This window comes from Eumetopias jubatus, unplaced genomic scaffold (genome assembly GCF_037043125.1).
Source record: "Eumetopias jubatus isolate StellerSeaLion01/CBP00866 unplaced genomic scaffold, mEumJub1_p1.0 scaffold_4, whole genome shotgun sequence".
Taxonomy (NCBI): Eukaryota; Metazoa; Chordata; class Mammalia; order Carnivora; family Otariidae; genus Eumetopias; species Eumetopias jubatus.
In genome coordinates, this window is record NW_028274810.1 from 61,866,785 (window position 1) to 61,885,019 (window position 18,235).

Sequence of the window (18,235 nt, forward strand, 5' to 3'; positions counted from 1 at the left end):
ATGTTCATTAGTATTTCCTTATCCCGGGAACACTTGAAAGCCTCTTCTCCAGTGTGTATAAAGGATTCCCGGCCAGGGGGCCTGGCACCTCCCAGCAGGGTTGGGTACCAATCTTTTCTTGCCTTGGCTCTCAGTTCTTTCACTGTTTATACCTCCTTGGAAAAGCAAGGGACAGAAGGCTTAATTTTTTTCCTTTGTAAAATGGCATATTCAGTAGAGCTTGGACTGCAAATGTTTGAGTAGATGAACTATGGCACGGGAACAAAATGTAAAAGGTGTCATGGTTTTGTAGTGGCTGGTAGGTCTCTGTTTCCCATTTGTCTTCTATTCACTTCAGCTCCTGAATAACCAGCATTGCCAGTTTCTTGCTGTGATTTTTGTGGTCCTTTTGTTGATTGCTGTATTTCTACAGAAAAGACATTTTGGAAATTGGTTCAACAGGTGATCCAAGTTGCTACTACAGCCGGGCCTTGGCTTCTCCAAGCCTTGGTGTTGGCAAAGTCTTATTAAATTAAGAACTTCACTTGCTAGCCTATGCTGTGTCCAGAATGAAGTCAAAGTACCATCATTATTAGTGAGTGTGTGACCCACTGCGGGACAAGGACTTTTCAATCCAGAAAGCTGCTAGACATAAGGAAATTTGGAATTGTGTTCTAGTCTCCATTCTAGCCATGTGTTTCCTATTAAAAGAGCTGACTGATAGCTGCCTCTTATTATGGTTTACTCAATACAAACTCCTGTTGCTGAGTGGCTCAAATGGATGTCTGCATGTTTACTTTGCCATCTAATACAAAGCACAAATTTTTCTTACTCTGCCAACTCATCAAGTTCTTGAATCTGTCATCGTCAGCTAATTGAGACAGGAACTATATGTGCGAGCCATCCCCGTAGCCTTGCAGGTTGGGTGTTCAGTAAATGTTCCTCAGTGATTCTAAGATTGGGTGAGGTCTAATGCTCACCAGGAGGAAGGACTTTGGGAAGGAGTGATAGGAGTTTTCATTGACCTCTCCTCCGGGTTAGTTGCTGACTCCCTCAACTACAAAACCCCGGCTTCTTCACCCCCATCAAATTGTTGAGCTCCCTGGGTTTCAGGAAAACGTGGTCACAACTGCTTCCTTCTCCAGTCCTGCTGATAGGAATTCATGTCCGCTGATCTCTTGTGGTCACACCCTAGATTTCTTTATGAGGAAAGGGAAAGTATCGTGGATTAATGAGTGTGCCTAATTACAACTTGCTTCCTTGTTTAGGAACTTATTTTTCATCGCTATTCTTTTGCCTTGAGAAATAAAGGAAGTAGGATTTCGGATATGGAGCACTGGACTGAGAGTCCAGAGAACTGAGTTCTACTCCTATCACGGCTGTGCAACCTGGGGCATGTCACCGTCCTTCCCTGGGCTCAAGTTTCCCTATCTGTATAACACAAGTTGGAATATATATATGTGTGTGTGTGTGTGTGTGTGTGTGTATACACACACACATGATTTTTATGTGATCCTTTCCTAGTCAAAGATCTATGGTTTGAGGTCCCCTTTTCCCAAAGTCCATGCTCCTATGACCTTCCCTTTGCCTATCCCCAGACCCCAGATGTCGGCTGTTGATTTGGATGTCTGATTTTGTGCTTCTAGGTTTTCTTTGTGTCCGACCTCTTCAAGACCAAGACGACACTGTCCCTGCCTCCCCCGGCTCTCCGGAAGGAAATTCTTTCACCTGTGGACATTATTGACAGGAACAATCACCACAACATGGTGTAGGTGCCGCCCACCTCCTGAGCTGTTTTATAAAATGACTGCTGACAGCAAGTTCTTGCTGCTCTCCAATCTCATCAGACAGTAGAATGTAGGGAAAAGTTTTTGCCCGACCAATTTTAAAAAGGAAAAAAAAAAAAGTCTTACTTTGTGGCCTTCCAAAATAGGTAGCGTTCACCTATATGGAAACAGCAGCAAACTAACACCAAGTGCCGAAATCCTGGATGTGCAATTGGTTTTAAGTGTTCATGTTCTAGTGAACACAGGCTTGTTCTGGAACAAACACTAAAATGATTTGTGTAGAGTCTGCCAGTCAGCTTTGTGACCCGAGGAATCCCAGGCCTGTGGGAGAAGCTCAAATTCACTCTGTAGCACGCAATGCCAGAAATAGCACTGAATCAAGAAAATAGCCATTGGGGGGCTCCTCTCGTTTCTCTCTGTCCACACCACTCTATTCTGTACTGTGACTTCCATTCAGGAAGTTAAATACAAGGAAGGAGCAAGTTTTCTAAGCCAGGTGATCTGACCCTGGAGTCCAAGCTCCCCGTCCTGAGGCCTCAGCCCTCACGCCCCCGGCCCACAGGCCAGCAACCACAGCCCCTCACTTTAGTGATTAGGAGACTCTTTGTGGATGAGTGAATTTCACAAATAGCACAATTTCAGAAGAGATCGAGGGTGCTGGCCCTCACTGGTCTTCTCTGGCCGCATCATGCTGTGATGGGGGGACGTCGGCTGCGGGATGCCGCTGTTGTGTTCACCAGTCACCCAGCACCCGCACACTCTCGGCAACACTTAGTTAGCTTCGCTCACTGCTTCTCCCTTGAAGCCCTTGCTGTGTGCCCACCAGGGTTTCCTGGGAGGGCCCCGACAGAGCAAAGGCGTGCTCTGCCACCAGCTGATGGAAAGCAGCCTTACGCACAAGAGACGTGGGAGCGAAGGGGCAAGAATGAAAAACCCACCAACTTTTTGGCTACTCGACGTCAGAATGAGCCAGAGTAGCAGACGGTCTCATGCCTGACAGGCTACCCTTCCAGATCTTGGAGCTGACAAGGGTCTCTGTGGGGGCTGCTCTTGCTAAGCTGTGTAAAGCACTATTGTCTTGGGGTTGATCTCTAGGGCAGTTCTTGGTAGGTTCTGCTGGGCAGAACACATGGGTTCAATCTCCGTAGAGTTTTTCTCATCCTCTCTCCATAAGTGTCCTTCTAAGCAAGGCCCCACTCTAGGCAGTAGACAAGGATCCTTTCTACTGAACCTTTGAGGAAAGGAGGAAGGAAGAAAGGCTTTCCGATGGCGGATGCAGACCTTTCAAAGGGCTAAATGTAACCACATGGATCAACCACATGCACATCCCCACTACAGAAGTCGTCCTTTCATTTCAACTCCTAGCAAGCTATGATTTTTATATATAAATATTATATAAATAATGTATAAAACATTAAAAGTTAACTATGTAAGATATTATTTCTGAAACAATTGTAGCTATATCCACTATGATTATAAACTGTGTCTCGACCTGTGTTATTTACATTAGCTGCTTAAAAAAAGCATTGAGTTAATTTTTTTTAATATCAACTAAAATATCGTAGTTCCGTGGTAGACCTTGTTTTACAATGAAAGAAATAACTGCAACTAGAGAAAACTGTATAAAAACATTAAAGTGTCAGTATTTTTGTAAGGTTCCCATTTTTTGTAAAGAGAATAATATTCAAAGACTTTTGTAGAATACAAAGTGAAAACTTGTATCTGCGAAACTATCCTTGTATTAAATGTGCTTTTTAAATAAAAGCTCATAACACAACTAACGAAGGAGTTGGAATCCTAGAATGTTCCTAGGGATGTGCTGTGTCAGGTGTGTGGTGGGAGGAAGGAGGACTGTGAGCGATCTGAGGTCTTTGAATGGGCCATCCTCACCTCAGGGCGCCACCGATCCTTCCAGTGGGAAAAATGGTGGCCATGGATAGCCATGGCTCTCTGGGCGGCTCTTTCATCTCTGAACGCCTGTTGGCCCAGCGAGGCTCTGGCTCTGCTCTGTCTCAGGCAGTTCTAAAGAGCTTTTGTATGCTAAAGGGGTTTTGTCGAGGAGGGAGGAGCTGTGGGTCCCCCAAAGGCAGATAAGGAGCAGGACTCCAGATAAGGTGTGCTTGGGGGGCTCCCAAGGGAGCCCTTAATACATCAAAGGAAGGAGGGTGGAGGGCGTTCCAGGGAGGATGGCAGTTGGCCCTTGCTTTCTGTCCCTGTGTCGGCCCAGCCTGGGAGAAGCCGGGAAGCTGGAAATCTCCCCTTCATCGGCTGTTCTTATTTTGAGAAATGAGGAATACGTAGCAATGCAAAGATGAAATGACTTGTCTAAGATCCCGGAGGAGTCAGTTGCTGGCCGGGACCTGTGTTCATTTCCTATTGCTGCTGTAACAAGTTACCACAAACGTAGTGGCTTGAAACAGCACAGGCTTTAGTATTGGACAGTTTGGGAGGCTCTAGGGCAGAAGCTGTTTCCTGGTCTTTTCCAGCATCTCGAGACCATCTGCATCCTTGGTTTGTGGCCTGCTTTCTCCATCTTCAAAGGCAGCAGCATTGGGCCACGTCCGGCTCACTCTGCCTCTCTGATTCTCCGCTTCTGCCACCTCTCCCCCATTTAGGCCCTGGTGATTATGTTGGGCCTACCTGGATAACCGAGGATTCTCTACCTGTGTTAAGGTCAGCTGATTCACAACCTTCGGTCCCTGTGCTCCTTAATTCCTCCTTGGCACGTTGCATAGCACATGCGTAGGCCCCAGGGATTAGAGCATGGACATCTCGCGGCACCTGGGTGGCTCAGTTGTTAAGCGTCTGCCTTCGGCTCAGGTCATGGTCCCAGGGTCCTGGGATCGAGTCCCGCATTGGGCTCCCTGCACAGCGGGAAGCCTGCTTCTCCCTCTCCCGCTCCCCCTGCTTGTGTTCCCTCTCTCGCCGTGTCTCTCTGTCAGATAAATAAATAAAATTAAAAAAACAAAAACAAACAAAAATGGACATCTTGTGGGGAGGGCGGGTCCTGCTGCCTACCACAGTTCACCCTCCAGGCCCCAGAGGTTCACATCCAGCACACATGCAGAATACTTTCACCGGAACCCAACATCCCACAGAGTTACAACACATTGCAGCATCAACTCAGATCCAAAATCTTACCTAATCTTAACTTCAGAGTCTCAGATCTCATCATTGAAACGAAATCATCTAAGTCAGATAAGGATGAGGTTCTGGGTTTAATCCAGTCTGAGACATAATCACTCTCCATGTGAGCCTGTGAAACAAGTCGGCTGTTCCCAAAGTTCAGTGATGGGACAGGGGTAGAATAACAGACATTCTTGTTCAAAAGAGAAAATGGAAGGAAAAAAAGGAGCCATGGATCACAAGCAATTTCAAAATCCAACTAGGCAAACTTCATTTGGTTTCAGGCCACGGGAATAAGCCCATGTGGCTCATAGCTCCTGCCGCCCAGGTCAGTCTGCTCTTCACTTCTAGACAAGCCCGCTCAGGCCCTGACACTAGCTTAGCACTTGCCCAGCATTTTCCTGTAAGCAGAAATGTTTCACTGGGCTCCAGGATGCAGCCAGGAAGATCCTTGAGGTCAGAATCCAAATTTTCCCTTCAAATCGAGGGGAACAAAGGTCCAGATAGGCACAATGACTTGCTGGGGCGGGGGCGGGGTGAAGGGGGACACACGGCAAGTTAGGGGACGGACTGGGAAACCAGACCCCACGTGTCCCCATGTCCCCATACTGCTCATCCTCCAGTCTTCCCATCACAACTTTCCAGTAGCACTTGATAGACTCAACCAGTCTCAAGAAGAAATAACCCGATTTCCCGGAGACTTAAGGAAAAATGGAGCCATGCCATAGTACGGGCCACTCTGGAATTCCGATCCAAAGCATTTCAATTACTTGTCAACTAGTATTCATTACCTACTGTGCACTGAGCACTAGCAAACACAGAAGGTAGGATAGTGGTTTAAAGGAACAGGATCTCAGTTTTAAGAGGTTTATAGGCTAAAGGAGAATTTATAAAATCAAATAATCACACACATTCGTAATTAAGAACTACGACAAGTGAGTGGTTTTGTTTTGGTTTTTTAGAGAGAGTGGGGTGGGGGGCAGAGGGAGGGGCAGAGAGAGAATCTTAAGCAGGCTCCACGCCCAGCATGAAGCCTGAGCGGGACTCGATCTCACGCCCCTGATATCATGACCTGAGCCGAAATCAAGAATCAGACGCTCAAACGACAGAGACGCCCATACACCCCAAGATGAGTGAGTGTTACGAAGAAAGTAGAGGAAGCTGTGAGGGGTCCTATCTGAGGGTGGGAAGCTCCCCTGGGCCAAAGCCTGTTTACATCACTCCCTGCCTCAACAAAATGAAGAGCCCTGCCAAATGCAGGTCTAGAAGAGACAAATGAGTAGCAAATAATGACAGTGGTGTGATAGGGGACGGAGGGACCTGTACAAAGTGTTCTGGGAACATGAATGAATCAGAAAGACTTTGAGGCCCTTCATGTGGACCCTCTCCCCACCTCGTATAAGCATCCCTTCTAGAACATCCAATCCTAAAAAAAAAAAAAAAAAAGCCAGCTTCTGTGAGAACCCTTCCAATGATGATAATCAGGCCTTTAACAGCCCCTTTGCAAAGCTGTTCAAAAACACTTGAGCGCACACAATCACAACTGGATTCCCCACATCTCTTTTTAAATGAAGACGTGGAAGGAATGGCCCCAGAAATGACAGATGAATGTTAGTAACAGGTAGGCCCTGGTAGTTTTCTTTTGACACCAAAACAATTTGTTGATAATAAGAAGAAAAAAAGGGGCACCTGGGTGGCTCAGTCGGTTGGGTGTCTGACTCTTGGCTTTGGCTCAGGTCATGATCTCAGGGTCGTGGGATCGAGCCCTGTGTCAGGCTCTGTGCTCAGCAAGGAGTCTGCTTAAGATTCTCTCTCCCTCTCCCTTTGCCCCTACCCCCTCTCCCCACACTTGTGCTCATGCACACAAAAGCACACACACACACTCTCTCTCACTAAAAATAAATCTTTAAAAAAAAAAGAAAAAGAGACAACCCATTTTTAAAACTTCATAATGGAGGATATACAAATGGGAAATAAACATAAAAGCATGCTGAACTCTGTTAGTCATGGGGAAAGGCACATTAAAATTACAATGAGATATCACTATATACTTGTGACCACCTTTCTAACTTAAAAAAAAAAAAAGCAACCTGATAGTACAACATGGTGAAGACATGAAAACTAGAACTCTCATGCACTGCAAGTGTGGAGGTAAATTGGCACAACCATTTTGGAAAATGTTGGCAGTATCTACTAAAGCCACTAATATCCCCCAGAAATTCCTCTCCTAAATATATACCCAACAGAAGGATGTATGTATGCTCACCAAAAGACATGTACAAAAATGCTTACAGATGCACTATCTAAGACTGGAGACAACTCAAATTCTCATCAACAATCAAGTGGATAATTAAGTAGTCACACGAGGAACACTACTTAACAATGAAAATGAACAACCCCCCATTATGAATAGCAATATGAGTGAATTTCACAGAAAGACTATAGAGTGAAGGGAACCAGGCCCATCAGAATATGCACTGTGTGAGTTCATTTTTATGAAGTTCAAAATAGGCAAAACTCACAGTGAAAGAAATGATCAACAAAATGAAAAAACAACCAATGGAATGGGAAAAAATATTTGCAAATCCTATATCTGATAAGGGGTTAATATTTAAAATTATATAAAGAACTCACACAAGTCAACAGTAAAAAAACAAATAACCCAGCTTGTTAAAAAAAAAAAAAAGTAGGAAGGGAGAAATGAAGGGGGGGAAATCGGAGGGGGAGATGAACCATGAGAGACTATGGACCCTGAGAAACAAACTGAGGGTTCTAGAGGGGAGGGGGGGGTGGGGGCATGGGTCAGCCTGGTGATGGGTATTAAAGAGGGCACATATTGAATGGAGCACTGGGTGTTATATGTAAACAATGAATCATGGAACACTACATCAAAGACTAATGATGTAGGGCGCCTAGGTGGCTCAGTTGGTTGGGTGACTGCCTTCAGCTCAGGTCATGATCCTGGAGTCCCGGGATCGAGTCCCACATCGGGCTCCCTGCTCGGCGGGGAGTCTGCTTCTCCCTCTGACCTTTCTCCTTCTCATGCTCTCTGTCTCTCATTCTCTCTCTTGCAAACAAATAAAATCTTAAAAAAAAAAAAACGACTAATGATGTAATGTATGGTGACTAACATAACATAATAAAATAAAATTTAAAAAAAAACACCGAAGGACCTCACTAGACATTTTTCCAAAGAAGATATATGATTGGCCAACAGGTATATGAGAAGATGCTCTGCATCACTAATCATCAGGAAAATGCAAACCAAAACCACAATGAGATATCACTTATACCTGTTAGAATGGCATCAAAAAGACAAGAGATAACACTGGTAAGGATGTGGAGAAAGAGGAGCCCTCTTACACTGTTGGTGGGAACGCAAACTGGTGCAACCACTGTGGAAAACAGTATGGAGGTTCCTCAGAAAATTAAAAATAGAAATACCATATGATCCAACAATTCCATTTCTGAGAAGATATCTGAAGGAAGCAAAAACTCTATGTCAAAGAGATATCTGCACCCTCATGTCACTGCCACAATGGTTTTTGTTTGTTTTTTAATTTTTTTATTAACATATAATGTATTATTTGTTTCAGAGGTACAGGTCTGTGATTCATCAGTCTTACACAATTCACAGCGCTCACCATAGCACATACCCTCCCCAACGTCCATCACCCAGCCACCCCATCCCTCCCACCCCCCCCGCCACCCCATCCCCCCCGCCCCCACCACTCCAGCAAACCTCAGTTTGTTTCCTGAGATTAAGAGTCTCTTATGGTTTGTCTCCCTCTCGGGTTTCGTCTTGAGCCACAATGTTTCCAATAGCCAAGACATGGAAACAACCTAAATGTCGTCAACATGGAAACAACCTAAATGTCGTCAATGGACGAAGAAGGTGTGGAATATATGTACAATGGAATATTGTCCAGCCATGGAAAAGGAGGAAATTCTGCCATTTGTTGCTACAAATGGATGTACCTTGAGGGCTTTAGGCTGAGTGAAATAAATCAGAGGAAAAAAAATACTGTATGATCTCACTTCTATATGAAATGTCAAAAAATAAGCAAGAAAACAGACATAGAAAAAGAGATCAGATTTGTGGTTACAAGGCTGGAGGTGGAAGGAGAAGGAATTGGATGAAGGTGGTGGAAGGCACAGACTTCCAGCTATAAGATAAAAAGTACTAGGGATGCAATGATGACTACAGTTAACACTGCTGTATGGTTTATTTGAAAGTTATTAAAGAAAATCCTAAGAGTTCTCATCACAAGGAAAAAAAAAATATTTTTCTTTCTTTTTTTTTTTGCTGTCTTTATGAGATGATAAATATTAACTAAGCTTCCTGTGGTAACTATTTCACGATACATGTAAGTCAAATCATTATGTTGTATACCTTAAACTTACACAGTGCTGTGTGTCAATTATATCTCAAAACTGGAAAGCAGCAACAAAAAAATAAAACCAACCTAACAAAAACAATACTTCAAGGAGCTCAACAAGAACAGAAAATTCCAGAGTAATGATTATACCTTAGAAAAAGACTCTCGAACCAAAATAAATATTTGTACTACTTGATTCCTAACATTGAATTGGCCTGGTTGGAAACCAAGGAAATTACTTGACTGTCATAATGGCACCCAACCTAAGAAGATTGTTCTTAACCTATCTTCCAACATGGAGTCTAAAAAAGAGGGTCACTGGCTTTCCAAGCCAACTTGCAGCTGCTCATGTTCTGTGTATTTGAGAAAACAGGAAGACACTTGAGGAGACATCTCATTAACCTGGTTATTGCTGCTTCCTTCCTTTGGCATTGTCCAGTGAGGGGTATGATGTTTGGGTTTATGGCAGCCAACTTGCCAGCCATAAGGAAAAAGCCAGAACCTCAGAGAGCCATTGACCCTATGCCTTGGATGGATTAGCTCTGAAATCACCTGGATCTAGACTCTCATGATGTGTGATAATTAAATGCCTCTGTTATTTTAATAAATTCAATTCACAGATGAAATTCATCTTTGGTGACAGAGTCAGCTATGTGATTACCTTTGGGGTTATACTGACTGGGAGAGGACTTGCCCTGGGTGGTGGTCACTGTGAAAATTTATTAATCAGTATACTTATGATTTATGCATTTGTCTATTGCTATGTCATAATTCAACTCTAAAGGGAAAAAGGAAAGTTTGTAAAAACAAACAAAAAATACCAAAGTAAAGAAAAAGACTGACAGTATATTGGTAATTTTACTTCCTAAATAGCTTTTAAACTCATCCCTTCCTTTCACTCCCTGACCATGAACTTAGGCCAGGCCTCATTAACTCTTTCTTCGTCTCCTGTAATAACCCTGCCTCCGCCTACATTCTCATAAAAATTCCTCCACACAGGGGCCAGAGGGAGCTTTCCAAAGCACAAAACTAACCATGTCACTCTCTGCTCAGGGAATAAAATCCTTTGCATGGCATTTATTCTTATTTTATTTTTTTTCCTTTAAATTTTTTTATTGTTATTTATTCTTATTTCAAAATTTCAATTTGTTTTAAAAATGTAATGTAATACAGTGTTACATAGAAACCATATGACTATCCCTCAGATATAACAAATTTGCATTTTACCCTATTCCAGATTAAATATTGTTATAATTTAAAAACAAACTGTAAGATACAATTTAAATTCAGTCCCTTTCTTCCCCACAGTCTGTCCCAAAGGTAACCATTATCCTGAATGCTAGTCCTTTCATATCAGAACTTAGTTGGCCCAATATATGGATGCATTCGTGAGTAATGTATAGAACTGTTTTATGAGTTTTAAATATGTATGTATGTAAAAATTATCAAAATAGTATATATTTTTATAATCTGCTCTAAATACTCAACATTGTGTTTTTGCAATTTATATATGAAGGAACACAAATCTAGAATGTTCATTTTAGCCACTCTGTAGCACCACTGTATGGGTAAACCATTCCTTATTAATCCATTATGATGTTGAAGGACATTCAAGTTGTTTGCAGTTTTTAACTATTATATACAGTGCAGCAATGCACGCCCTTATGTCTCTCTCCTTGTCCAAGTAAGTGAGTTTGAGTCCTGATATACACAGAAATGGAATCACTGGACAGTAGAGTATATACAACCTTTCTTTAACGTCATCGTTGCCAAAATACTCTCAGAAGTAGTTGTATCAAACTTATACTATTATTAGCAGCACATGAGAATTCCAATTGATTTTCGTCTTCAACAACTGGCATTGTTGGACTGTTAAATTTTAACAATCTGATAAGTATAAATAAGTAAAATCCCTTTGCATTTTAGTTTTCATTTTGGATACTTAATAGGTTGAGCTTGTGTTGTTTATAATTTTTTATGCTGAGCTTATCTATAGCAGGGCTTGTGTTTTCTGTAGGGATCCCATGTGCCCTGGTCTTTAAAAGTAGTTTTGTCTTTGCTCCTGCTGGGAGGGAGCCCCAAGGATTTCATAGGCCTTAGGCTATGCAAATCTAATCATATTATTTTCTTTTTAAAATTTCCAAAGAAGGATTGCAGGAAAGAGTTGAGACTTCTTAGATACACAAGACTGCATGATTTGACCTCTATCTACCTCTTCAACATCAACTTCAGCCTCAAGGTATTACCTTGGTTTTATACTTTTCTTTCATTTCAGATTTAGGGAACTTCTGCTGATCTGGTCCATGGATTAATGGGGGCATGGAACTATTATACTTTATTCACCGGAGAGAGGTAGTATATTTTATTCAGTATTTCTACGTGTTTTTTCTGGGGGAAATAGTTCTATATTAGTGAAGTCTGCCATGTTGCTAGATTTGGAATTTCAGCATGGGATGACTTTCATGATCTGGGACTTGCCTATCCCTCTACCCCTATTTTTTTTTCCAATGTGTATTTACTTCTTCCCTTGTCCCCTAAAATCCAGCCATGCTGAACTGCTTGCAAGTCTCCTAAACTCATACTACTTTGCTTCTACATATTTAGCTAGTCATCTTCAAGAATTGGATCTGCCTCTACCCTCCCTGGAAAAACTCTGAGCCCAGAGGTTGTGTTGGATGGCTTCTCTGGCCTTCCAACTGCCTTCTTGTTCTGCAACTGACCATATGTCTCTCTATCTCACGTATTGACTGAGAACTTGAGGGCAGTGACAATGTCTTATTTTTTCCTTAGGATGGAGAACGGAGGCCAGCACAGAGTAGAAACTCCATAAATAATTTTTGATTGAATAGATGACTAGAGAGTCCCTCTTTTAGCTTATTTATGTGGAAGTTGTGTGTGTGTGTGTGGGGGGGTGATTATATGAGCCAGTATGTATATGTATTTGCAAATACATTATTGTATATTTCCGGATATGCATGCAAGTATGTGTGTGTGCATCCAAATATGTGTATGTCCATATTTACACTGCTTCTTATGAGTGGGGGACACAAACTGTTAGGTGGCATTTGTGGAGATGCTGTGATGTTTGCGGTGACAGTGGAGAAGGGAAATAAAGGATAATTGCCACTTTGGTGACCAAACTGTGGAATATGTGGTCTGAGCAGCTCTCAGTCAGAACTCTCCCTATGGAAGGTGCCTGTTATGGGGGTGGAATCCATTCTACCTAAGCAAACACTGCATTGCTTTTGCATTTAGGGTGTTAGGAGGAGGGGTGTAATGAGTTTTGACATCAATGGGACAGCCTCGGTGGACAATGGTTCCTGTGGGCCTGATCTCTTTCATGCCGATTGAAACTTATGTGCCAGGTTTTCACTTTTCATTTTCTTTTTAATCCTTTGAGGCCAGTTCCTGCCGCACACAGGGGCCTCTTTCCATCCCATTAAACCTCTGCCTTCTATTTCTGTGCGTCTTTTCCTCTCATTACTCTGGCATGTGTGGGCAAACAGAAACTTTCTACCTGCGCTGCCACTCGACATCTTTCTTTCTCCTTGATTCATGGGATGCTGTCTGGGGGTCCACCTTTATTGGTGCAGGAGTTCCATGACCATGATGTCACCTCTGCACAGTTGGAGGACCCCAGCATGAATCAAGACATCAGAGGAAATGAGTGGTGATCCCCCAAGGAGACAAGCTCATGAAGTCCTCATCAGTGACAGCAAAGGAAATTAAGGAAAACCGAGGTCAGAGTTATTAGAGTACAACCAGTGTTTGTTGATTCATTTCTCATTCATTCAATGGATATTCACTGAGCTCCTATGCTATGGCTTAGACATAGTTCCTTCCCTCAAGGAATGTACAGTCTAGCAAGAGAGACTGATGTATGGACAAACAGAAAGACAGATGTAAGCCCAGGATACTATGGAAACCCAGAGAAGGGGAATCCAAATGGCAAGAAGTTCAGAGAGGAAGCAAATTATATACAGTGATAAGGAATGTGGGCTTTGAAGCAGAGAGAGTTGGGTTTAAGTCTCCATTCTGCCACTTAACAGTAGAAGCCACCCACTAATGGAGTCTCCACTTCCTCAGTTGGACATTGGAGACAATATAACTATATGAAATGGGCTGATGATTCAATGACATGAATTTTTAGCATAAGGTCTGACTCACTGCAAATATTTAAGGGGAGCATTCTATTTTATTTTATTTTAGTAATCTCAACACCTAACGTGGGGCTGGAACTCACCTCTCAAATAAGTAAATAAAATTTTTTTTAAAAATCTTAAAAAATAAAGAGAATATGTTTAGATTTGCATTTTTTTAAAAGTTACTCTGAGGCAACTTGATAAAAGTGTCAAGAGACTTAAGCACATTCATATCATTTGATCTAATAATTTTACTTTTAGGAATTTATCATAAGGAAATAATCAGAGATAAAGACAAAAGTTTATGTGTGAGAATGCACATTGAAGACCGTTTATAATAATCAAATTAGAAACAATCTAAATGTTAAATAATTGGAAAATTATTAAATCCACTATAATACATCCAATTGATGTAATATTTTAAAGCATCCGAATGTATTTGACAACAATGAAAGATATAGGAAACATTCATAAGAAAATGTCAACCCAAAAAGAAGAATACAGAGCTTAAATACGATGGTTCTGGTTTTGGTTTGAAAGAAAGAAAGAGAGAGAGAGGAAAAGAAAGAAAGAAAGAAAAGAGGGAGGGAAGAAGGGGGGAAGAAACTATAAATAAATAAATAACTGGACTTATCTTTGTGTAGTAGGATTATTGATGATTTCTGTTCAATTTTTCATTTTTTCTATACTTTCCATATCTTTAGAATGAATGTGTTGCTTTTACAATTTAAAAATACTTTTTAAATTATCACTCTTATGGACATTGTACAGAATAGAGGCTTAAGTAGGAGAGAAAGAAAAAAAAATGAGACAGTTGGTTGGCTATTCTACTAATCCAGAAGAGAAGGATAAGATTTTTTGCCAAGGCATACCCAGAGGAGATATATAGAAGCAGGGACAGATTCTAGGAATATCATGAGCTAGAACTGAGAAGATCTCATTGCCTATTAGATATGGGTGAAATTACACAGAAGAAATCAGGTTTCTGACTTGGGCAGGCAGGTGGAGTGTGTATTGATCTCTAAGAGAGATGAGATACGGAAAGGGCAGTTTGGAGGACAGAGTCATAGATATGGATAGGTTGAACTTCAGGTGTTTGTGGGAGGGTGAGTGAACACATCCAGTGAATCATGGAAAAATAGGTCTGCAGTTTGGTTATTCATTCATTCACTCCTTCAACAAATATTTATTGAGTATCTATTATGGTGCCAGAAAATGTTTTGGTTTCCGGCATGTAGCAATGTACAAGACAAAATAGAGCTTGCATTCCAGTTGGGGGCTAGAATCTCTGCCGCAGAGTTGACATCCAGGCTGCATGTAGACTTTTTGGAGCCAACAGCTGGTGGAGATGGTGGACAAGTATGTGGACATAGTGCAGGTGGAGGAAGCCACGAGCAGTGGATGGAATCAATGGCCCAGTGCAAGAGTGTAGAATGAGAAGTGGGTTTAGTGGGGATCAAGGTCAGTCAGGCGACTTCTTTTTCATGGTTTAGGGGATTGGACTGCTTTGATAAATGTCTGCAAACCCTTTAACTATGATGACTTTCTGGCTGTACCTAGCCCCCACCTTGTGAGAGGTGGACGAATCACTGTTTCTCTCCTCGATTTAATTGTCTTATCTCTAACATAGAGGTACTATGACTTTAACCTGCATCAATACAATATTCCTGCTTCAGGACCTCTGCATTCTCTGTTCCTTCTGCCCAGAGTGCCCTTCCTTATGTTCTTTCCCTGCTTGGCTCTTTCTTGTCATTCAGGCCTCTGCTTAACTAACACTCCTGCAGATAGGACTTTCCTGACTCCCCAGCATAAGTCAGTATAAAGCCAGGCCCTTGTTCCTCCAGGACTCTCTTTTAATCTGGGCCTGGTATTTTACTGATTGTTGGTTCTCCCACACCCCAACCAGAATGTGCCATGACAGTAGGGATCCAGCTTGTCTTGTTCTTTGTGACAGTCTGTCTCCTAGAACAGAGCCTGGCTCATAGAAGGCGAGCAGTAATTTTTGAATTATTTTGAATTTAAATTTTGAATTATTTGAATAATTTAGAATGAATAAATGAGAGATTTTCCAACTTTAGGAGTAAACCTTAAAAAAGAATTATTAAACATTTCTAGGTGCCAAGTACTTTGTTAAAGTGCTGGGAATACAGAATAAAATCTTATTTGCTTCTTATTTGCAAACAGATCTACAATCTCCTGAGAGATAACAGACACCCATGCAGCTATCATAAGGGAGTGAATGAATGTGGGCAGACGTTTGAGTTGGTGTGCAGAAGGATCTGGACGTGCTGTATGCTTGGAGGATGGAACTAGGTAGTTTCAGGGCTCCAGATTGGAATACTGAGATTGTGGTATCAACTTGATATTCTGACCCATAGGCTTGATTGATGGAAGAAAAGATAGGAGAGGAGAATGGGTCAACTTTTAAGTCTACAGTACACTGTGAACTTTATATCTGTCTGGTACATCATATACAGATGAATATGCAGAAACATAGGTGATCAGTAAGTATTTTTTGAATTAAAAAAAATCCTATCTCAGGGCGCCTGGGTGGCTCAGTTGGTTAAGCATCTGCCTTTGGCTTAGGTCATAATCTCAGGGTCCTGGGATCGAGCCCTGTGTCGGGCTCCCTGCTTAGCAAGGAGCCTGCTTCTCCCTCTCCCCCTCCCCCACTGTGCAAGCTTGCTCTTTCTCTCTCTCTCTCTCTCTGAAAAAAGAGAGAGAGAGAGAAAGAAAAAAGAAAGAAAGAAAGAAGAAAGAAAGAAAAAGAAAGAAGAAAGAAAGAAAGAAAGAAAGAAAGAAAGAAAGAAAGAAAGAAAGAAAGAAAGAAAGAAAGAAAGAAAGAGAAAGAGGAAAGAAAGAAAATTAAAAAAAAAAAATCGTAACTCAGGGCACATGGGTGGCTCAGTCAGTTAAGCATCCGACTCTTGATTTTGGCTCAGGTCTTGAACTCAGGGTGGTGAGATCGAGCCCTTTTGGAGCCAACAGCTCCAAAGCCAAAAGCCCTGTGTAGGCTCCATGCTCAGTGGGGAGTCTGTTAGAGATTCTCTCTCTCTCCCCGTCTCCCTCTGCCCCTCCCCCTGCTCTCTTTCTCTAAAGTAAAAAAATAAATCTTTAAAAAAAGAAAAAAAATCCTATCTCAGTGTGAAATAAAATTCAGAGTCGGTATATACCTACGGTGGAATGTTATTCAGCCTTAACAAGGAAGTAAATTCTGACACATGCTATAAATGGATGAACCTTGAGGACATTATGCTAAGTGAAATAAGACAATCACAAAAGGACAAATGAAGTATGATTTCACTTATATGAAGTATATAAAATAGTCAAAGTAAAAGAAAAAAGTAGAATGGTGGTTGTCGGGCTGGGGGAGGAAAGAACAAAATGGTTAATGGGTATAGAATTTCAGTTTTGCAAGGTGAAAAAGTTCTGGCAATTGGTTGTACAACAACGTGAATATAGTTAACACTACTGAACTGTACAGTTAAAAATGGTTAAGATGATAAAACTTTATGTATAACTTACTACATTTAAAAGTTAAAAAAAGAAATAAAATTCAGAGTGTGTGGCGGGCGATTCAGCTGTACCTGGATCTGTGTTATTCTTCTCAGGAGACTGAGAAGTTAAAGAACTCAAAATGTCAGTGTTCCCTGTGAGAGTCCCTTCTGCCTCTAGCCACCATGAAGGAGAAGGGGAAGCTGAAGCTCAGAGAGGTAGTATAGCTTGGGCAAGCTCACACTGCCAACAGAGACAGGGTCTTATGATTAGAATCTAAGTCTTTTTTTTTTTTAAGATTTTATTTATTTATTTGACAGAGAGAGAGAGAGAGAGAACAAGCAGGAGGCAGGGGAAGTGGCAGGCAGGGGGAGAGGGAGAAGCAGAGTTCCCGCTGAGCAGAGAACCTGACGCGAGGCTCCATCCCAGGGCCCTGGGATCATGACCTGAGCTGAAGGCAGACGCTTAACTGACTGAGCCACCTGGGTGCCCCTAGAATCCAAATCTTGACTCCAGTTCAGTGCTGTTCCCTCCCACTGGCAGTCAGGATCAGGGTCAAGATTAAGGTCAGGGTCAGGGTCAGGTCAGCCTCTGCAGCCACCTCTTACATACTGACGCTGCCCGGAGTTCCACCGTTTTCACCACAGCAGACAGAAAATGCATTATTCCTTTGACATCTCTGCCTAAATGTCTAATATGCACCTCACACTGCCCTAAACTGATTTGTCATCCAGTGATACACGTTTGAAAATAATTTTTTTAAAAGATTTTATTTATTTATTTGACAGAGAGAGAGACAGCAAGAGAGGGAACACAAGCAGGGGGAGTGGGAGAGGGAGAAGCAAGCTTCCCGCTGAGCAGGGAGCCCGATGTGGGGCTCGATCCCAGGACTCCAGGATCATGACCTGAGCCAAAGGCGGATGCTTAACGACTGAGCCACCCAGGCGCCCCTGAAAATAATTTTTGATGATAGTTCACTATGTGGTTTTTGGAAGATGCCTTAGAAGGAATTCAAAGAATTGAGTCACATTCCTTTAACAAACTCTTTCCCCATGTACTTATTTTTGAGAATAAGGTTTCTCAGTGCTGACATCTGTAAATATGAAAAATAGGAACAGAATTGAAGCTTAACTATATACCAATGGGTACATGAACTGAGCAAACAATTCTCATATATCTCATTATGAGATTCATTTCCAATCAAATTTTACTTTATGTGTTTAAGAATTATTTTAAAAAATCCATAATGTATTTGTTGTTTTGATCAATTGTGTACTATTGATTATTACAATTCAGATGGAATTTTTTAATACTTAGAACCACATGG

General features: G+C 41.8%; 1 protein-coding gene across 1 annotated transcript in view; it reads left to right on the forward strand.

The window, feature by feature from the left end:
- PLPP3 (phospholipid phosphatase 3) overlaps positions 1 to 3,133 on the forward strand; it is an 82,444-nt gene extending 79,311 nt beyond the window's left edge. Inside the window, exon 6 of the mRNA XM_028106843.2 lies at positions 1,626 to 3,133. Within this exon, the coding sequence (XP_027962644.1) occupies positions 1,626 to 1,751 (126 nt within the window). The 3' untranslated portion in view covers positions 1,752 to 3,133. The remainder of the gene's footprint in view (positions 1 to 1,625) is intronic.
- Positions 3,134 to 18,235: the final 15,102 nt, after the last annotated feature.